This window comes from Anguilla rostrata, chromosome 6 (assembly GCF_018555375.3).
Source record: "Anguilla rostrata isolate EN2019 chromosome 6, ASM1855537v3, whole genome shotgun sequence".
NCBI classification, from domain to species: domain Eukaryota; kingdom Metazoa; phylum Chordata; class Actinopteri; order Anguilliformes; family Anguillidae; genus Anguilla; species Anguilla rostrata.
In genome coordinates, this window is record NC_057938.1 from 46,583,317 (window position 1) to 46,606,146 (window position 22,830).

Consider the following 22,830-nt stretch of genomic DNA (forward strand, 5'->3'; position numbering starts at 1 on the left):
TTTCTAATCAACTGTACCTGATGTCTTCAGTAATAATATAATCATACTAACACGAATAATGACTAGGCCAATAGGTTTAAATGGCACGCGCTATTCCAATTTTCACATTAAAATCCCACAGTGATGAAGAGTACACATACTGTAAGACTGGAATACTCAAATCTTGCCATCGAGGCCAGTAGTCCTGCCGGCTTTCATTCTTCCCCTTTAATCAGGACTGATTGAAACCTGGGACACCAGGTGAGTTAAATGTCTGGCCAATCAGTGGCATTTCGCAATCAATTAACCATCGGGTCGGAAAGGAAACCAGCAGCCCCGCTGCCATGTTGTAAGTTGATATTGGGTGCTGCTGGTCTTCTGTGTAGCACGTCTATGTTCCATAAATATAAATCTGTCCCGGGCAGTTTGCTCTATTGAACACATACTGTACCTATGACAGGAAATAGGGAAACATTATTATTCGCAGGCTTTACTAGAAACATCACAACAAATGTGAAATGTGTATTCATTGCACAGTGAACGGGTCCTGGGAATTCACTTTCGCGACAGGAGCGATACATAAAAAGCGCGCGAGCCTTCGCCAGGCGATGACTGCGGGTGAGTTTCCCGGCGTTTGTGACGTTCGCTCGCCCGTCTTGAGCACGGGCTCATTACCGTGATTAATTTCGCTCTGGCATCCGTAATGCGCGTCGCTTTGACACGAGGACCGCTTCGTTTTCTGCTCTCTAGTTGTGAAACAGTCAATAAAGGAGCTTCGCTGGAACCGTGGCGTGTTTCATTGTCGATCACGCAACTTCGCCGATGTGGGGCGAATCAATTAAGAGGGCTTTCTTTGAGCGCCGTTAATCATTTGTGCGATGTGCGAGCAAAGGGTACGTCTGTGTAATACACGCTTTTTCCCCCTGATCCAGCGTAGGTCGCAGAAAAAAGGTTTCATTTCGTCTGAATGAGCACTTCACCGGTCTTTGTCTTTTTTGGGCCTGCACCTAACTGACACCGCGGGAAGACGTTCCAACATTTATCTGCACAGTATTCGTGCGGAATGTGTTCTCCATGCCCTAAAGCATTAAGTTGTAAGCACTGAGATAGATTCAAAGGTGATGTCATGTGGAAACTAAATACGTCTGTATTGAGAATCTCAAATGAGAGGCTCCTATTATGTCGTTTTGGCCATAGAAAAAGGTGCAAAGAGGCTGCTCAATAGGACCTTGCCAGATTGACTGCAACCTCTGGTATCCAGTTTTCAATGCTCGAGGTCAAAATCCTAGTACTGGATTGGTTTCACTTTTGACATTCGAAAGGACTACATCTTACACATTTGTTAACATCTTATGATTATGTTACATGTTACATTCTATGGTATATTTTATGATTTGACAACATTTTATGAGTGACTGCAATTTCTGCGTAGTATCTGTGTACAGTCCTAGACCATGTGGAACTGTAAGTCAGTTTTAGAATGGTTTTGCTGGTGTGTGTTTTGCTGTATCTCAATTTATTTCAGTTTGGAGAGCAGACTACACCAAAGCAGAGCACCTTACGTGGTGCAAAAGAAATGCAACGACGCAGAAAATTATCTAAAATGATACAGGCAGGAAGCTGTCAATCAAGGACTGCCCAAAGGAATTTTTTTTTACTCGATGATCAAACACAGGGCCAATTTGAATGTTGCCGCAGTTGTAATTAGTACACAAAGGGTACGGCATCACAGGGTTTAAAGGTTTTCTTTAATTGGTGCTTGTACTTACACCGGGAGAGAGTGTCACTCCTTCTAGCAGTCAAAATGGCAGGAGTTTCAACCAGTCAGTGGGGTTTTATTGAGATATTCCAGTGTGGAAAGCACTCATCAGCCCTGAGTGGGAAGCTTGTGAATATATGACAGGTCATTATCGATGGTTAAGCCCTGCTTTGCATGTGTACACTCCATTAATTCAGTGCAAATAAAGTGGCCGGCTTCTATAAATTGTAATTTCCCAACAGTCATTGGAACGGTAAATAACGTTCTGGCTGAAAAACATCCGATAATCTTCTCTGATTATTCCATAAACAATGTTTGCCGTTCCTGATCTTCCAAGTTTACATTTATGAGTTTTAGATGTCACCGGATTCAATCAATTATCAACACACAGTGACAAACGCAAACCAACCCGCACGTGCACACACTGAGTTGTTTGTGCAGTAAATTTTATTTTATACATGTAATCAGAAATCTGGAAGCATTTTTCACTTTAAAATCTTGAAGTTTTCACAGCCATTAAAAAGATTCCTGTTAATTGCAATTGCAAAATGCATTTATCTGTGATTCCTGTTTTGTTTATGGGTAGTATTCATTTGCATTTTGGGGGGAGGGATGCTCAAGAATTATTACATGAAAAAAGGAAATGTGGTTGAAAACAAGGATGCTGTCATTCAAAAACACGTTTGACTTCTCATCTCTCGCAGGGCAGCGGGATAACAATGACTGACAGTCGGTTTGGGCAGCAGGTGCACCCCTTCTCAGAGAGCACAAAGAGAATCACTCTGCTTCCTGATCATTTTCAACACCATAAGACAGGCTTGCCTATCAGCAAGAAGGAGTTCATGATGGCTCTCACTAATATGACAGGCCTTCTCATCAGAGCCTCTTACAGCAATGAGAAGGTCGCCATCTACAGGTACACAGAAGCATGACACCCTCAACCTGGCATCCTTCTGTCAGAGCATTGTTTGGCTTTCTCTGTCATCATCACTCTGTTTCTCTGCCATAATTGAAATCATGTCCTCCTGTTGTTTTTCTTATTAACTTTTAACATCAGTTTATTGTCACATTTAATTTGAAATTATGCATGCTTTTTTTTGCGTTCACCTTGTGATGCCATTGTGACCGTATTGCCAGTTGTAGTTGTCTCATTTCTCCTTGTATTCCTTGGTTAGACTACTTTCCGTAAGTCTAGAGGTGGCCGATGAGTTCTCCAGGACAGACGCGAAGGCCAACGCTGTGGAGATGTGTCACTGTCCTCCTGGTTACGGTGGCACCTCCTGTGAGGTGAGTGTGTATGTGTGTGTGTGTGTGTGTGTGTGTGTGTGCACATGCTCCATTCCCCACTGTGACAATGGAGTTAGGATGTTTGTTTGAAGGAAGGGCCAGGGAGAGAGTCGCTGACACGCACGGATAAGAGGAATATGCCATTACAGCAATCTTCACTTTCTACCGAAACGGCCTTTTCTATTAAAATGGTGATAGCTATTGATTTCTGGGCGTGCGGTTTTATGCTGACTCAAGCCCGATTTTTGGCTGCTTGTGAAGAGAAAAATGAAATGAAATTAATGGTGATCACCAGCCTTCTTTAATATGTGGAGGAGGTGTGTAGGGGACTGCTGAATTGAAGCGTCGGGGTCATGAACTGCGCAGGTGTATTGTTGCCCTCCGGCAGCTCGCTGAAAATCCCTCCCCCTTTCTGAAAACCTTTGAAAAGTAAGAGCGCAGAGAAAGACAGCTGCCAGCTTTGTTTGGTAAGCCAAGGATCACTGTCTGATTGCTAACGAGCAGTTTGAATTATTACATATATATACGTAATTGTGAGTAGTGTTCAAAACAAATGATGGACAAATGAACAAACATTCAATGGCTTTGTGTACTATGCAGCGAAGGGTTTGGACTAATCTGGTTTTCGTCAAGTAACCAATCGATTGTCCATTCTGTTTGTCGATTGGCCATAAGTCAATACAACGTACAAATATCTAGCCATTGATCGCTAATTTGTCCATATTTTTGATAATCTAAAAAAAACCCATGCTGAATGCAGTTCAAATATTTACAGGCAGTAGCCCTTGATTTATCATATACAGTTTGCTCCCCTTTGATTCTTCATACACAGTTCACTCACCTTTGATTTATTATAGTTCACTCACCTTCTTTGTATAGAGTTTGTACTGTACAAATCTTACCATTTGTTGAGCAGTCTGTGCTGCTGTGCCATTTTGATGCTACTGTAAGTAGCATAGATGATGGAGCAAGATGTGATGTAATGCTCTGAATCCAAAATACTGACCTTTGCTGTGAGGGTAACCAGAGAGCACATCTACATCGCTCAGTTAGAGCAAATGTTGCACCCAAATTTGGCCTGTCTTTGAGGGTTGCGCGGACCGCAAGGATGCAACGTTAGATTAGATTTTTAAAATTCACCCACTTGCTGAGAATAATATATATTTTTTTTATTTTGTTAATGTTATTATGCATTGTGTATTACAACTGACAAAGGTGCAGCTGTTTTGTATGACTGATTACTGTGATTTCATTGTAACCATTCTCTTTCAAACTACTGCGTGCTCTTACAAAGGTTTTACTGGGGTTTCTCGCTCCTGGATTCTGTATTTACTACCACTCACTCTTCAGTTCTTAATCTTGTTTCTTTTCAGTAGTATTTTTGCCATTTTCCCTCCCTTTCTAGTTACTTTCTTTTCTTTCTTGCCTTTTCTTTTCCTCTCCTCTTAGGGGCATTACAGGGTTACACTCTTTGGTTACGACAAGGTCAGTACAGGAAAAGCATTGTGGGAAACTCATCACCAGGAGATGTTTGTTATTGTTGTCGTGCCCAGGGCATGCTGTCTTTAAGAGAACTGTGTGTGGTCTCCGGTCTCTGTCAGTGTGTGCAAACCGACAGCTCCAATATTTGACAAAATATGGACTTGTAACAGCATTCCATCTGATCTGGGGGTCTGGCCCTAACTTTGAAGAAATTAGTCACATGGATGGCTACTGGGCTGATTTATACCAATTCAATACAGGTTGAAAGCTGAAAATCCCATTTGCACATTCTGTATTTCAAAACAGATTTAAAGATTTTTTAAATCAATCTTTTCAATCCTCCTGTTTGTTAGCCTGCCTGTAAAGATGACAATGTAAGTAATGGAAGTAAGATCACACAGTGGGCAATGGGCTTAGCCTGACCCAAACACAGTATTTATTCCCCTGATAGCCCTCTGTAAATTAGCATCATTGATTCTATGTCTGTATGTATTGTTATATAGATTGCAACATGTGCAGAGAATATTCAGTGAGGGAACAGCTCAAGGAAATGCAATCAATGTATATAGGAAACAAACTGGTCATATGACTGATCCGGTGTAGGTATGATGTAATATTTTCCCTTAATTGTTCCTGTGACCCACCTATAGAGGGCATTTGGTTTTCATGTTATGGCCAGAAAGACCAGAACATTCTTAGACATGACATTTCCTTTCCAAATAACATGTATTATTTCCTTTAAATTCCCAATAGAGGATGTGTCAAGTCAATTAATCTAATCCAAGATAGTTCATTAAGGGTACGGCAAGTGCTGGATGCATGGAACATGCAATGGATGGGATCTTAAGTGCATGGATTATTTTCCTATGCCATGAACAATATTAACTTTTCATTCAAATAGGCTTCACTATGACTTGTAAAACTCAGTGTTTGATTTGGGAAAATGTGTGGCCATAGAAGCTTGAAAATGTTTGGCTTTTAATGGTGTATTTAAGGACTGTGAAACTGTGAAAGCGTGCATGTAATGTGTATGGCTGCATAGTCTGAACCTGTGTTCATTATGGAATTGTTTTTTTCTCTCTCTCTGTTTGGCCTGCTGTAGATTGGCCAAATTTTGCCATATTTTTTTTATGACCTTTATTTGTAATTTTATAAATATGATTCAGATGTGTCGTAGTGAAAATAACAATAAAAGTGCAAAGCCTAACTGTCTTTTACAAACCTTGTCATACATCACTGAAGTAATGCTGCCCTAAAATTTTCTCTTTTGTTTAATGGCTAAAAAGCAGCCATTTTGCTTTCATACATTTTCACATGCAGTCACATCCTCACACTGTCAATTATTTATTTTTCCACCTCAAGTGAAATATTTTGTTTCTCATTTGCAGATTTGCGCTGCTGGATCCCGAAGGGTTAATGGGACGTTGTACGGCGGCGTGTGTGAACCCTGTCGCTGCAATGGCCACGCCTCACTCTGCGATTACATCACAGGCCATTGCATGGTAAAGTCCACGGGAATTACTCCGGGATTGTCTTGCTATTTGGATGAACCGAGCTCTAATTTCAGAGTGCGTGGGGTGTGGCAAGCTACTCAATCACCTGATTGATCTTAGCTTTGCATTGACCAGAAGATTGTCATTCAGTTTTTACATTTTGAGTTTTCTTTGAAAGTTTGAAATCTGTAGTTCGACATTGTGCGACCATGACTTATTTGATTAATTATTTAAAATCTTACTAGTATGTATATGCCTTCTGGTTTTGTCCTATTCTGCCAATTGATTAATGCTTGGAGCAAAGTAGCATACAGTATAATTAAGTAGCAGAATATCCTTTCTTCTTACACAGGAGAGCAGGAGAAAATAACAAGAAGAAATATTCACATGGTCCACTATTTACTATTCACTGTCTATATCACACTATGGCAGCAGTTTTATTTAGTATGTGCATGAACTTCCTGACTGACCTGTTGTTGTTATTTACTGTTTAAGCTATCTTGAAAGGGCAAAGTCTGGCTCACCACAGAAAGTCCATTAATATTGTGATTGGATAAACAATGACATTTTCCCTCTTTTACGTGACATGACGGAATGATTTCCAGTATGAATTTGCAGATAAAGTTTGTTTTCACAAGGTACACATATTTTTCTATTGCTGTTGGATTTCCTCACAGTTTCTTTGAAGGTGAGCCCTGTAGAGAGCTGACCTGGCTCAAATATGCATCTGAAATCTTTAATCTTCAGTACATTTGAATATGCTCCAGCATGAATTTTATGAACATGATGAATGAATATTGCTTGCCAAAACATAGGGTCGACTCACAGGGAAGAACAACTCTGAATATTGGTGAAAACATAAATTTTAATTTAACGATTGTCAGGAATCTTTTGGGGTTTTACTGGAGCCTAAAGGATCACCCTTTAAATGATATGTGATGCGGTCTTTTCCCAGCGATTGGCCTTTCTCCAGCCCATGCCCCTTCTCTCGAGGGCAAGCGAGTGTTTGTAATTGGTGCTGTGATTAAAAGACGAGGCCAGCAATCAACCTGCCCTGCGAGATATGTTCAGAATTCAGAAAGGCACTTACAATTTATTTTCATGACAGATGATTTAGAAGGCAATTAGTAGCCAAGCAGCAGGCAGGCAGTCAGGCTTAAGAGTGCATCAGTGGAGCTGAGAACACAGGCCCAACCAATCCTGTCATTTCTCTTAATAAACAATTTTTTCTCTCTCTCTCTCTCTGTAATCAAGAAATCTTCTCCATGTGGCTAATTATGCTGAGCAGACATCTGCAATTGACTCAAGAGCGCTCAGATTTTATTAGGTCTGACGAGGCGTGGAGCTTAAAAAAACAGTTCTCATTTCATTAGTGGAGCATTACTGGAGTTTGGGTTAATGCTATTTTGTGGGAAAATACATTATGTTTAATTTGGCGACACCGGGGATGCACAATCTCTTCTTTTACTTACTTAGTAATGTTGATAAAATCGTATGCTGATTTGATTTGCAAAACTTTTTAGTTTTTTGACGTCACATCATTGATTTAAACGCCATTTTATAAAGAAGAGCATATGTCCACATGTATACCTATTTTTATCTGGGTTGGCACACAAAACTTGGAAGTCTTTGCTGGTGTATACATTTTACTTTGCTCCAACAGATTTTCACAGACAATAGTGACTTGAGACGTCCATGAAAGTCATTTTTAAATATAAATTAGGCTACTTGCTGTGCTGTAATGCTAACATTACCTTTATCTTTAGTACTTATCATGTGCTCACATCTAAGATGAAACACAGGATGTTTCTTCTCGTTGGTGGTCATCTTTCTCTCAAGGGTGTGAAATATAATTTGTCCTCTTTTCCAAGGATTGTGCGGATCACACTGCTGGCCCTCACTGTGACGTTTGCGCTCCTGGTTTCTATGGGGATGCTACCAAGGGAACAGCCAATGACTGCCGGCCATGCGCCTGTCCACTGCAGGTTCCTTCCAACAAGTAAGCCACCATGCCAGAGAATGAAACGAAAAGGCACTTGATTGACAGCGAATCTAAAGAAAATGCACTGCTGTAAAAAAACAAACTGTCATCGCATAACGCTGATGTCCTTTTAATTGCGAATCTTATAACACGCAAGCCCGCTGTTGCTGTCATATCTGGTCTAGCGATACATTTTGAGTCAAAGTATTTCTGGCAAGCGCCCCTCCGTGGTGTTTTTTCGACTGCCTCTCGCCCCCCTCTGGCACCGCACCACGCTTGGCTGTGACTTCTGAGCCCCGGTGTGAACAATTGCTCCAGCGAAGCACCGCGAAAAGGGCGGTAATCCCCCCCTCCCCCGGTGGACAGAGCGGGGCGGTGCGCCCGGGGGGCAGGAGCTGAGCAGCTGAGCATTCCTGTGACCCGGCCGCGGGGCCGTCGGCTAAAGAAAGACTCTTCCCCCCGCATTCCGACGCCGTGGAGCCGCCCCTGCTCTCTGTATCCAGTGTCGTCTGAAATTAGCCGCCCCCGCCATTCGGTCAGCAACCTGACCCCCCCATGTTCCCCCCCAACCCTAACGCACCCCCATCCGTGCACCCCCAAGCTCTATCTTTGGGACCGGCGGGGGCCAGGGACTGGCGATCGACACGGTGATGTTGTGTGTTCGGAGAGCAGGGGAAAAATGGGCCTGATCCGCTTCTCTCTGCTTCTCTTTCTCTGTCTCGTTCCCGCGTTCGCTCAAAAACAACAAAGCTTCAGCCCCACGTGTTACCAGGACGCCCGGGGGGAGCTGATCTGCGACCGATGTCCGCCGGGGTACGCGGGATCACGCTGTGACAGGTGAGTGAGCGGACCCTCGGACGCCCCGTCTGTCTCGCTGTCAAAAGAGTCCTGGTGCCGCTCAGCCTGATATTCAGACATTTCATTCAGATAAAGGCAGAAGAATGACATAGGTTCTATTATTCGGGACCCTGTTTAGTTATTATATTTGTTATTAATTGTTGCTAGTTTACATTAATCATGTCAATGTAATAATTTTCATCAAACTACTAACAACACGGGACAAAAAAGTAAAGCATTTGGTAGTGCAAAAAAGCAGTAGATGAGGGCTTGATTGTAGCGTGGGCTTGATGAGTTCCTAGACTGAGCTGCAAGGCTCTACATATTTTGCTTCTTGTCAATAAGTCACCATGTGCTTCCGTGGTCTTTACGTGATGTTTCTTTATTTCATTTGATTCCACATGGCAAACCGTGTCTGTGCAATCCACTCATAAAGGCCTGGACAGAGTGCTGCTGCTGATATTGATCATTCAGTTCTCTCCATTAGTATCAATAGAAAAAGGGCAGCATCTCTGGACCTTTGGGAAGATTGATCGCCATTCAGTCAATGTCATGGTTCTGTCGGAACCCACTTAATGTCATTTGTATCAGAAGTACATCACATGTTCTTTTTTTGGAGGTGGGGGGGGGGGGTGGTTACTGGCCTATATGTGTCATCTGTGTGTGTGTGCGTGCATGTGCCTGCACAAGTGCGTGCTTATGTGTGTGCGTGTGTGTGTGCATGTGTGTCTATGTGTGTGTGTGTCTGTGTATGTGAGCTGTGTGTGCCTGCGTTCTGTGCACGTGTGTGTTTACTGGGAGGTATGTGGCTGTAGGGATGTCATTGCAGAGAATACAGTAGTCATCAAACTACCAGGGGGGGTTGGGGGGGGGGGGGTGGATGGCCCCCTCCTCCAGCTCAGTCCCGTCCCCCTGCTCCGCTGACAGATGGAGACAGCAAGCGTGGGGGGCACGCACCGCCCCTCTGGTGGCAGCCTGCTCAGATCCTGACCCTCCATTAACTGCGGGCAGGTGGAGAGGAGCCGAAAAAGCAATCCCGGTGAGATGAAGAGAGGAGCCCATTTGTGGGATGAGGCAGGCCCTCCCCATTCATCATCCTTTGACGTGGAGGGTCGGGGCAAAGGGGCGGGGCCTTCCCTGGGAGACTCCGACACAGAGGGTGAAGGGCGGAGCAAAGACTAAAAAATACAAAAATAAAAAAGCGTAACTACCTGAGGATCGGGAGCAGACCGCTAGCAGAGCAGATTCCAGGAGAATTCAGCCTCTGCAGTAGTTTATGACCATAGTAACAGTACCAGGAACAGCTCGCCCGCGTGTGCTATAAGTGGCATTACAGACCCCCCAGTGGTGAAAGGGGCCGAGATTAAATGTGTCAAGGCGAGTGCTGAGTTACTTTTACACTGGTGCACTTTGGGGAAAAAATAGTAACACAGCAGACACCGCCACTGGACTGGAGAAAAAGGAAATTGTTTAGCCCCGTGGTGAAACCAGGCTGTCAAATAACACAATGCTCTGTATTTTTTACTGTAGACCCAGTTGCACTGGACGGCACCCGGAAAGATGCGTCTCTGAGTTATGAATTTCTGAATTTCTGTTTGGATTACTGTACATTGACACTTGATATCCGTAGCGAGCTGGTCGTCCAGCGCGCGCGGCCAAAGCGGGGCTTAAATGTTTCCTGTTTGAACTGGGCCAGCTAATGCTGCGGGGGTGCGCTTGTAATGCGATATTTATAGCGGGCGCAAGGCACCTGGTTGGACACATCAGCGCCCGAGACAGGGCCTTTCCTGTTTGTCTGGGAATGCAAGGTGGGCAGAGTGAGCTAATGAGGGTGCGTCTGTGCCGGCCGCTGGCTTGTAGGCGAGAATAGCTCACCTGTTCACATGGGGCAGAATGGAAAATGTGACGACGCGTGGGACTTGCGCGGTGGTCAAACACTTTTAATTGTTCCCATTTCCTTGTACAACATTGGGTGTCATACGTCATAATGGGAGCATTATGTATCACCTTATCCTTATCATTCTTTAGAATCTTCTAAAACAAAACAAAAGAACCAACATTCAAAGACGTGCGCATTTATTTCCGCATGAATTTCGTTGCGTCCCGCTGACATCAAATACACATATGCGCAGAGCAGGAGTGTGCAGCTGTACTGTTCTCATATACTGCCCGAATTTGTATACGCACAACCTGCAGTGCTTGCATTTGTGTGTGCTTTAACATGGGCGTTTGTGACTGTTTGACTGTGTTATTTGTGCATGTAAGTCGCCGATAGAGCCGCAAGTGTGCGAACACAATCTCAACGTTACAGTCGTGAGCCACGCCGCCCACGCTGAGGCTCGGCATTTTCGCCTTCTCTCTCCCGAGAGCGTTCGTTCCGCACTAAGTTTTAAGTAGTTTTTAGCAGTCCGTCTCACAAACAGCAGGACCGTAAAGGACCCTGAAGTTCCATTTAGTCGAAAGCCGTGTTCGGCCGCGATATTAGCATAAGCTGTGTTTCTCCGCGAGGCGCCCGCTTGATGGCTAAAATAAAATTGCAGACACGTACTAGCTGGCCCACTCCAACGGTTCATCCTCACATGAAACAGTCAGAAGCAATTACACATTCAATTAATTTATCTCTGCCAACTAAAGGAATCTGCTCTGAATGATATGGAATGATTACTATTCCCGTTCTGCTATCATGCAGATAGAACAGTTGAATGTAGATAAGAATTGTAGGAGCCATTTAACAAGAAGGCACTAGATGAAAAGTACATCTTTATCAGTGCCAAACATGACTCATTTGAGAGAAGAAGTAGGGGAGTGAGAGAGAAGTTAAAGATAAGAGTCGGGGTTAGGAAGGTGTGTTTCATATGCGATGCCTTCTGAAAAGGCAAAGCACAAGAAAACACATTAGACACACCTTTGTTTTGAATGCAGAACACTAGTTCTGATAAATATACACAGTGAGGTTTTAAAGCTGTTCAACATCCTGATCGTATCCTTCAATATCCTGTTTAGTATCAGGAACTGTATAAAACAAACGATGATGACAAATATTATTTAACTAGAAAATAACCTGAAATGTTTGCATTTGTCAAAATAATTATGAAATGTAATACAGGCAGTTGACTGATCGCTGGCTCTTAACCCTTTGATAACCATGCCGGTGACATCGCTGCAGGTGCTCCAATGGATTCTTCGGAAGACCCACAGAGCCGGGAGGCTCCTGTCAGCCGTGCCAGTGTAACGGGAACCTGGACAGCTCGGCCCCCCGCTGCTGCGACCCCCTGACGGGCGCCTGTCTGCGGTGCAGGGAGGGCTACGGGGGGGAGCAATGCGAGACCTGCGCGCGGGGGTACTTCGGCGACGCCGTCACGGCTAAAAACTGTCAGCGTGAGTACGCCGGCAACGCCACGGTTACGGCTTTCTTAATTTAGCCGCCCGGCAGGCGGGCGGGGTTTCGTGCTCCTTTTGAGAGCGCTGTCAGAACTGGTTCACAGGATGTCGGTTTTTTTTTGGGGGGGGGCTGTTTATCTGAGCGTCTTATCCTGTTAATCTCAGTCTTATTTACGGCGAGAAAGTGAGATTAAGTGCATTGCCTCATGGGTACAACTGCAGCCCCACCTGGAAAACAAGCCTGGAGCTCGTTATTTTTAAAGGCTAAAAAGCTCCACTACGGCTGAACCACTCAGGCACTGCTGTGGGCCTGTGTGTTTCGGTCAGGCGGTCCTGCAGATAAATCTGTGTATGGGAGTATTGGGCTTTAGCTCTGTTCACACAGGACAAGTTCCATTGACATCCAGTGGATATTTTACCTGCCGTTTCAATCTACATAACTGGCCGCACCTGGATCAATGTTACTGACATTAGTTTGGAAAAGAGTAGAAGGTTCCCAGTGTAGCCAACATAACAGTGACATTTAATTTAGAGAATTACAAAAAGAAGGTTCACGTTCGATTGGGGAATAATTTTGTTCATTTGCATTATTTTTTTAAATGTGCAGCTTACATTTATTTGAATATACGATTTTTATGTGCAGTTTTAAATATGAAGTAATTCGATTTTACATAAAGAATCTTCCAATAAATGGCATATAAAACCGAATCATCTGGGGGAAGAGTGTTTGTCTGTGTGTGTGTGCGTGTGTGTCTGGGGGGGAGGGGGTTCTGAGATCCTCTGAAAATATTTGACAGGAACAGAAAATTGAATTTAATAAGGGGCTACAGTACATTAAGCCAAGGCAGGCCAACACTGTAGATTTTATACAGACCCTTAAGAGGATGAATGGCACTGTGAAAATTAAGGAAATCTTCAGATAGACAACTGGAAACGATCTTTAAACAACCATGATGATAAAATCTCTACAAGTATCAAGTGTGCTGAATAAAGTATATTGGTGACAATCTTACAGAAGTACTGTGATAGACCATGACATCTGTAATTATAATCTCCAAAAATAATGACCCCAGTCCCACTTTACCAATGTGTGTTGTGATATTAATGTACTTTGGCTGAGGCGTTTTACTTTTTTTCCCACCACTATGACAAGAAAAATCGGCTAATTAATTTTTGATTTACCTCAGGGAGGCAAATTTTCATAGCTAAGCTCAGTATGGAGTTACTGTTTCTCAAAGGCTATTTCTGCCACCTTTATTCCTTTGTAGGGAGTCCAGTGGTTCTGAATTGGCCCTCAAGTACTCTACAGTGAACCATGTTGTGTTCTTTTCAATGAAAACTGTTGGAGAAAAAAAAAGATTATTCTTTTTTTTTCTTTTTTTTTTTGCAACAGCTTCCTGATCAACAAGAGCAATGTGATTAAAATAGTAGGGTCCAAGTAATCACTCAATAATTGTGTTAAATGTAAGTTCATAATCACTGTCTAAGATCATACAGATACATCATGGTGGTGCACCACAGAATGATGAGGATGGAAGTTTAATGTCTTCTGGGCCATTTTTATTCACAGATTCTCATATGGATCAGTCAAAGTTATACAAACAAATATTTGATCTCAAGGTGAAATTAAATGAAAACTTACAGTGCTTAGTTTAGAAAGGCCACTGTGGAGGGGGAGGGGTGGTTGTCACTTTGTCAAAGACTGATCCTAACGCTGGAGTGTTCAATCTATTTTGAACACGCACCCTTATTTGAGAAGACAATGAGAGCACACTGAACAAATTTAAACTTGTCATTTAATGCGCCAGCGTCACAAGATGATTGCTTTCTGTACTCTGGACACGTTAAAGACACCCTGACGTATAGTACAGCACAGAAAAAAACCTACTTTCCTTGTGAGTTAAACCAGGCTTCTGTAATTCCACACTGTGTTGTCACACACACCTCTCTCTCCTGTGCCCCCCCAGCATGCCAGTGTCACAGCAACGGGTCCATTTCGGAGGTGTGCGAGCGGGAGACGGGGCAGTGCCAGTGTCGGCAGCATGTCGTCGGGCGACGGTGCGACGAGTGCATGGTGGGTACTCAGACAGCGCCCGCATTCCAGCACACCCTAACCATGCCACTATGCCAAGGTCAACAATAGGACTGTTTTCACTACCATGCCAGTCTGTCGGTGCACTCTTTCTTTATGCATCCCAGTGAGTTTTTTTATTCCCCCGACATTATTTATTTATTTATGTCATGGAGTTAAACTGGGAAATGCTCAGTAATAAAGATACCAGCAACGCTGTCAACACACCCTGCCAGCATTAACGACACGGCTAATTTTCATCTGCAGTCTCTTGTCAGGTGAAGGTGAGCAGATATAATGATAAAATTGCAAGTCTAAAATAACATAGCACAATCTAATTTAGGAGGCAGTCTGCTAAAGACGAGCAGATATTCTCAATATGGAGGTTGCCATGTCAAGGATGCTATTCTATCTGGAGAATTCAGTTCAGAGTGCGGTTTCCTGTTTTTTCCCGACGCCACTGACTTCCTGTTCCCCCCGGTGCCGCGTCGAAAAGCCCAACTGCTGGTGGGACGCGGAGCAGCAGGTGTGCATGCCGTGCTCCTGCAGCGCGGTGGGGGCCGTGTCGCAGCGCTGCGACCTGGAGGGCCGCTGCATCTGCAAGCCCGGCTTCGTGGGCCGGCACTGCGACCTGCGGCAGCAGGGGTTCGAGCGCCGGGAGACGCGCAGGCCCGTCCAGCAGGTGCCCCTGCACCAGGTGCAGCGCTGGGGCTCCAGCAGCAGGACCGGAGGGTGTCCCAGGGGGGCGTACCGCCCCACGGGGGTAAAAACGCCACAGCATGCGTGTGGGACAGAGCGACGAGGCCTGGTGTGACAAGCGGCCACGAGCGCAAACTTAACGCACGGCCGTCAGGCGTGGAGTGAGAGCGTTTTACTGACCCGCCGTCGAATCGTTTGGCTTGGGATGAGGACTAACGAGTCGACTAAATCGTGTGTACTGTGTGCGTTTGGGTTTTGAATTTGCTTTTTTTTTTGTTTAAATTTTGAATCGTGCCTTTTGGACTTGAATATATGAAAATTGTTTACAAGGTGAAAAGGGCAGAACAAAATGGCAGGCAGGTAATTATGTTAAATCCCATGATATTCTTAAATCCATGTGGATTTGAAGTACTGTATTTATCAAGAGGCATTGTTAACCTCTTCATGTTAATGATTATTTAATAGCCCTCTAATCAAGGGGCCCCTTCGTTACATGTCTTTAATGAGTAATGCAGCCCATTTCAGTCCCTATTCAAAATGATTATTTCATTAATGTTAATAGAACTGTCATATTCAACTGACTAATGCTAAGCCTGGTCCCAATTTTTTCCCCCTTTTAACCTGATCATTTTTATTAAATCAAGGTTTTCTTGCATAAATGGTATTAATCACGAGCATACTATGTTATGGGTGAATTGAATTTCACCAGCATGTTTCATGGGTACTTAAATGTTTTTCCAGATAGGTTGGCCATAGCAACCATTTATCAACAGCATTATTATGGCTGTCTATTGAGCATTTCAAACCTTAAACCAAATGCTTAACAATAAATAACAACCGACAGTGGTGCAGTGGGTTGAACTGTCACCACACAGCCAAGTAGGGCCTGGGTTCTGTGTGGAGTTTGAATGTTCTCCCCGTGTCCGCGTGGGTTTCCCCCGGATTCCCCCGGTTTCCTCCCACAGTCCAAAGACATGCAGGTAGGCGAATTGGAGACTCTAAATTGCCCATGGGTATGAGTGTGTGAGCGAATGGTGTTTGTGCCCTGTGATAGAATGGCGACCTGTCCAGGGTGTATTCCTGCCTCTCACCCAAGGTACGCTGGGATAGGCCCCAGCACCCCCCGCAACACTGACCAGGATGAGTGGGCATAGATAGTGGATGGATGGATGGATATGTTGATATGTCATGGCATGTCAATATTCTGATCAGCTATAAAGTTTACAAACCAAGTTAAAGAATTTTAAGAGATATCTAGTTTTGTGGCTTGTGCACATATGCTGTTCTCTAGGCACAGACAGTAATAAAATGTGAGATAAATACTTCCCACAGCTTGAACCTTACAATAACATTCTTCCATAATTAGTTACCACTTATTTCTGTGCTGAAACTTGTTTTTGCTGCAATTGGCGGAATTCACATCACCTAGCGCAAGTTCAGTCTGAGCTTCTGTCACAACTCTGAACTGCCTCTGTCATCTTAATTATAAAACAGGCAAGATGCAATATTGCAGAAAAAGTCCCTCAAAATGACTGTTTTTTTCCTGTTTTTTAGCTTTTATTTTATATCCAAAAATGTTGCATTTAACTGCTTGCTCGCTAATAGACAGTAACCTGTGACAGGAAAATTATTTATAGGACTTTTTTGATCCTCTCGATAAAGAGAAATCGAAAAATGACTGAAGTATCGACGAACAGGAATCCGTGAGTCAACGAAGACGCTAGCGTGGGAGTTTACATCCTCCCTGTGATTCTCGAGACCAGGAAGCAACTTGCCCCACCACCACGCCCATTCCATTCCCGGCTTTGCATTCCCAGTGATGCATCTGTTCGCTCCAAAGACGTCAACTTGCTCACCTAGTGGCACACACTGTCACTCCAGATGTAGCTTTGAACAACCAGTTGCCCAATGTTTGGCGTAGACAGAATCGCAGATAGGCGTACCTCAGATCGGTTCTGGCTCGAGACAAATTTCATTGTTCTGGACTAACGCCAAGACAGTCTACGATGTAATGTTAATGGGAGAATAATGCATATTACGGAGGAGTCGCAGCTGGCTTCTTATATAATCAGATTCATATCGGACCATCTGTCTCGGGCTGCTTTCTTTCTTGGCCGTTAGTGTTTAAATACACTTTTGTTATTCAGGACAGTACAGAACACAACACCTTTCTGGAAACAAAAATGCAAAAACTTTGCAAATTTTAAAAGTCATGCATTTTGATATAAAATCCTGAGTAAGATCAGTGGTATACTGTTTTTTATTACAGGGTGCTTTATTTAGAGATATAGCCTAATTGTAGTAAATTATAAAAAGTAAATATATTGCCTATTGGCGCTAGAAACTGATTTAAAAAAATTCAACGGATTTTCATATACCATTGTTAAATAAAGGACAAATACCAGTTTCTGAATCTGATCAGCAGTTTTGGAATTGTACCTGTTATTGCCTGTTTGTTTTGTTGTTGCACGCACTTGTTTTTTTAATTTTGGTTGAGACTGTTTGCTATCATTGTTTGGGAAACACGCTGCGCTTGTTTGTTTTTCTTGCTGTGACCAGACCTGCCCGGTGTTCGGGTTACTGACCGGAGAGGCAACGTGTTCAGAGTGTTCATTTCCTTCTCTCTCCATTTCAGCCGTCTACGTATAACATGCAGCCATCCCGCGGCTGCGTTCCTTGTAACTGTAACTCCTTCGGGTCCAAGTCCTTCGACTGTGACGAGGCGGGTCAGTGCCGGTGCCAGCCCGGGGTGACGGGTCAGAAGTGCGACCGTTGCTCGGCCGGGCACTTCAACTTCCAGGAGGGCGGCTGCACACGTAGGCATCGCTGCGCTGCCAGTGCATCCCTTCCGGCGCTCTTATATTTATGCAACAGCATTCAGAGCTTTGGGTACACACCTTTATAAGCGTACATGTACATTTCCGGTGTGTATGCACACATACTCACTCAACCAAGAACCCATGTGCCCAAACATACAACGGTAAATACACGCATGACTTACTGTGTACTCACAATACACACCAACACACACACATACCAAATGCTATGATAAAAAGCTAGCATTACAAAAATGACTAATGTGATGCCTACAGCTAATTTCTGAATGCTATGTGTGCATTCGAAGCGTAACAACAGAGAAAAATGAGTCATGTACTGTACAAGTTTTTTTGATAAGTTGGAGCCTGGCCTGAGTGATCCTCGTCCTGAGGCAATCCTCTTCCTCTTTGCAGGTTGTCAGTGCGGCCACGTAGGGAATAACTGTGATTCCAGGACGGGACAGTGCATCTGCCCCCCTAACACAGTAGGGGAGAGATGTGACAAATGCGCCCCCAATTATTGGGGTCATGACATCTTCACAGGCTGCAAGGTGAACCTTGATTCTCTTGTTTCTGTCTTATTTCTCTCTCTCCCTCTCCCTCTCTCCCTCTCTCCCTCTCTCCTGCTCATGCTATTAAAGGCAAAAATTCATTTGTTAGGAGAAAAAAATCTTCTGTCAATACTTAGAAAGATGGATGAAGGCCATGTTGTCCAAACTTAAGAGGCATTCTGAGACTTGTTTCCCCCCTTGCAGAAATAAATGTTCCTGCTATCAATTTTATTAATTAATCTGAGTCAATATTACATCTCTTTAACATCCTGCATGCAATCCAATTTAATTTTACAAATGCATTGTTCATTTTCTTTGTACTGCTGTCAGCATTCCGCCAGAATGACTTATGCTGCTTAGATTTTTAAAAATGATTTATACAGCAGGCAACTCACTGAAGTGCCTCACAAAGGATTGGTACCTGCAGCCTCCTAGTTGCTAGCCATGTAAGGTGATCCTCTCCTCTTCTTCTCTCCCATAGTCCTGTGACTGTAACGTGGTGGGCTCCCTCACCCTGCAGTGTAACGCAAACACCGGCTGCTGCTTTTGCCGGGAACAGTTCACCAGCGAGAAGTGTGACGAGTGCAAAGTGGGCTTCCGCGATTTCCCACAATGCCTTGCCTGCGGCTGTTCCGTGGCCGGCGCGGCAGTCCAGACCTGTGACGTGGACCGAGGCGTATGTTCCTGCGCCGACAGGACAGGGCAGTGCAAGTGCAAGGTACTGTGATGCAAAGCCTGCTGGGATAGCAGACTTCATGTTTTCATGACTCGGCCTGCATGCAACTGTCCAAATGTTTCAAATATTTTCTTCAGCTGATTATATTCATTTCCATATTTGTTTTTGGTCCTCCCATCACTGGGAGGCATCACTCTCTTAGGTCAGGTCTGGTTGTATTCTCATTATTTTACTTCTATGGTGCTATCTACAACAGTTTCTTCATAGCTGTTGATTTCAGACAGTATCTTTGGCGCTATTAGGCTGGAAACATACTTGATTAAAATTAGGCGAATGCGTATGCAAGATTGCTGGCATGCGTATCCTGCGGTCAGAGCATTTTTTGTGCACGTCCTTAAAAATTAATGCTACTCGTCTGCAAGGTGCAATACCCGTGTAAACTGTGGGGGGCAGTATAGATTTTATACCTAGTGATGTGACAGAGGACAGAACCTAGGAAGGATGGCGGAATCAATTGAAGTGAAGCCCTGATCTGCCCCCTAGTGGATATGCTTTTTAAGCCTCCAGTCAGACGAAAAGTAAGCAGACAAGTATGTAAACAGTGTCACCCAGGACACAACCACTTCACATGCACATAGCGCAAGAAAATTCAAGTATGTTTTCAGCCCTAGGCCTTTGTTCACTATTGGGTTGTAGGATGGATAAAGTAAGCTTGCTTTGGGGTTGTTGTTCAATGAGTACTCTTACATAAAGGCCAGCCTACTTTCATTTCTTCCATTCATGACAGTCTCGCACACTCTTTCACAACTTCTTGTTTTGACAGCAAGTGCAAACATTTCTTGTCCTTTTGCAGACAGTTCCCAAAAATATGCGCGTTAGCTTAAGACCGCAGCGAAATATCTGTGTTGTGCTGTGGAAGCACCAGATCCCTCGATCCGTCAGCATTCAGACTGATGCATCTGATCTTTGAGTTCATTTGATGGAAGGTGTCAACTTGATTAATGGCTGCTATTATCTGCTATCTAATGACCACTCTTCTAGAACTGCCGGCTCAGGCAGCGGAGGTGGAGGGCAGCAGGAAGGTGCAGCTCACATCGTGGCAGTTTTGGGGGGGTGGGGGGGGGGGGTTAAAGATTTTCGTTTTAAAGCTTATTGCCGCTGCCGTGCAGCAGAAGCCAGGCAGCCCTTCAGCCGCTGGGCTCCCCGGAGCCCTTCGCCTAATTAAACAATTAGAGACCCCGACTCTCTTGGTTTACTGGAACGTATCCGCTGGGTGCTGATTCTCTGCTGAAACCACTGGGGCTTTGTAAATCACTTTTATTTTTTTGCGAGGTCTTCCGGGCCAAGGTAACGCAGAGACTTTTGGGGGGGGCAGGGGTGGTAGTCAGTATGGTCACCCTCTCTGTGGCTGCATCTCTTTAATTGGTCTTATTCACCCTTTTATTGAAATTACCTGTAAACGTGGCGCTTAGCCGAGCGCGTGCGGAGCGCGCTCGGTACCTCGAACAAGCGCTCGACGCTCACCGCCCGCCGCCCGCCGCTCTCCCGATGGCGCTGGCGGCTGAGGCTCGTTCGCGGCCAACGGAAGCCCGAAGGATCGGGGAAAAAAGAAGAAAAAAAAAACAAAGCCTTCGGCGGGGGCCTGCGTGGGAGGGCGAGGTAGAAATAGAATCGTTGGGCGGCTGCGCGTTAAAAATTATCGCCGTTCGCCTGCTCCCGGACCCGCCACCGCCGTGACATTCTGACAGCCTGTCAAGCGCCAATGCCAACAAGGGATGATGGCTCTCATTAAAGGAAAATAACTTCCACCGGTAAAACGTGCCTTGTGCATGAAACACATCTAAGCTGGAGCTTTACTTTTTATTCACTCCCTCCCTTAAGTTCATAGCCCTAATTGTGATTTCCCTGGAGGTGTTCTCTGAAGGATGGTGGAAAACTTGGCTGACCTTCAATAACCTTCAATGCTGGCGTTAATAATCATATCTCAGTTGTGCTTTAGACATGCGTGTAGGTATATACAGTATGTCTATATAAAATGTTCAGTGTTAAATGAATGGAAATTGTTAATCTGATCCATTTTGGACTAAATTAGCAGCAGACATTCTGCTGTGGATGCCAGTTTTTCTTAAATGAGTAGTCATTAGCGAGCTTCAATCTTTAAGTAGCCCCACCTGTTAACGAGCTTCCCCCTTCCCCTTTCCCGCCGACGCCCCGCCTCCAGGCCAACACGGAGGGGCTGCTGTGTGACCGCTGCCGGGCCGGAACCTTTGGGCTGAGCGCCAGGAACCCCCAGGGCTGCAGCCAGTGCTACTGCTTCGGCATGTCCAGCAAGTGCACCGAGGCGCAGGGGCTCATCCGAATGTGGGTGAGTGGCAGGGTCACGCCGTGATGTCACACACACACACACACACACACACACACCTCCGTCACCGCGTACAGGGGCTTATTGCCTGTGCGCTATTATTATTTTTTTTGTTCTTCCACACGTGAACGGCCTATCTCGGCTACACGATGGTATTTGGCAACCACGTTCAAAAAAATGACCTTCCTCCAGAACGACGGCGCCTCCGCCAGTTCGGCTAGCACGCTCGGCTATGAGGCACAGATGGAGACCTGTTTTTTGAGCGGAGTCCAATAACCTGTTGTCAGACACGGCTGTGAACCCCACTGCGGAGTCCAACCGTGTTAATAGTTCAATTAGAGATTTAAAGTGCTTAACACCATTGTAAAATGTTAATGTGAACAGGGCTTACCAGAGCGGGTGTATGAGCTCTCCCTCCCCCTGTGGCCTGTCCTAATTAAATGTGTTGAAGTTCCTCCGATTGATTTCTGATTTCTAGATCTGTAATATTGATACTAGCAAACGTAATTATCAATATGGTTAAACTAATATTGCCTTTTTGAAGATTGATATGATTTCTGTTCTGATTATTTTTCAATCCAGGGTCAGTTGCTTGACTTAATCAATCACATAAAAAGAAAGACACTTCCGTGATATAGGCTAAGTGAACCTGTCAAGCCCATGTCCCTGTTAAGCCTGTTCAGAACTGCATTACTCATATTTATAGTATCTCAAAGGTTAAAGTTCATAAAGACTTAAAATGAGATGACTCTTTAATACAAATGTCTTGGAATAAACTGAAAATACAGTATATGTAAAAAAAAAAACGTCTAAACTTAGATTTGAGTGGGTTAATAGGCCATACTTCTGCAAATGCGAGGCAACCAAAAATATATATGACAGCATGACATTTTCTCTGTTCTCCTTCTATTTGGGAAGAACCACCTACCACTTCATTTTATTTCCTAATAAAATGATATGCTGTGTAAACCTGCGTACACCTGCAAACAAAAACCACTGGGGTACCGGAGCTTACAGCCAGCCAGACAGGGATGTTTCATTGTTTGTTTTTAATAAGGATTTCTTGGCGCGAGCAAAATCCTGATAAACCGTCATGGTGTCCATGGAGACGGAGACCAGGAACACCATAACAGGACACTTTCATATAAATGGAAACGACAAACAAATTAAATGTCGAATGCAGCTCAAAAGTTAATCTAAGTTTTGTTTGCTTTAAGAAAAAGGCAGTTTAAAGCCCCAGACTTTATTTATTGCAATGTGCAGGATTTTCTGTAAGTCAGTGAGTCGTGAGATTACATGCAGAGGGAGGGGACAGCGCAGCGGGTCCTTAAAGTGCTGTTTAATTCTCCACCTTTCACTGTCTGTGTATGTGGGACTCAGGGGGTCAGTCGGTGAAAAAAAAAATTTCTATGCCTTTCAAGCAGTAAATAGGCAACTAATGGTGTTCTTTGAAATG

The 22,830-nt window shown here is 44.3% G+C and overlaps 1 protein-coding gene across 10 annotated transcripts in view; it reads left to right on the top strand.

Moving 5' to 3' along the window:
• Positions 1-22,830, top strand: part of lama2 (laminin, alpha 2) — a 100,452-nt gene that overhangs the window by 42,022 nt on the left and 35,600 nt on the right. For 7 of the 10 annotated variants that reach the window (XM_064340051.1, XM_064340057.1, XM_064340053.1 and 4 more), the window contains exons 14-25: positions 2,443-2,654; positions 2,914-3,025; positions 5,896-6,009; positions 7,872-7,999; positions 8,732-8,818; positions 11,985-12,196; positions 14,167-14,273; positions 14,767-15,033; positions 17,605-17,785; positions 18,200-18,336; positions 18,818-19,054; positions 21,234-21,377. In XM_064340051.1, the coding sequence (XP_064196121.1) occupies positions 2,443-2,654; positions 2,914-3,025; positions 5,896-6,009; positions 7,872-7,999; positions 8,732-8,818; positions 11,985-12,196; positions 14,167-14,273; positions 14,767-15,033; positions 17,605-17,785; positions 18,200-18,336; positions 18,818-19,054; positions 21,234-21,377 (1,938 nt within the window). The remainder of the gene's footprint in view (positions 1-2,442; positions 2,655-2,913; positions 3,026-5,895; positions 6,010-7,871; positions 8,000-8,731; positions 8,819-11,984; positions 12,197-14,166; positions 14,274-14,766; positions 15,034-17,604; positions 17,786-18,199; positions 18,337-18,817; positions 19,055-21,233; positions 21,378-22,830) is intronic. The other 3 variants (XM_064340059.1, XM_064340060.1, XM_064340061.1) reach the window with 1 other exon arrangement.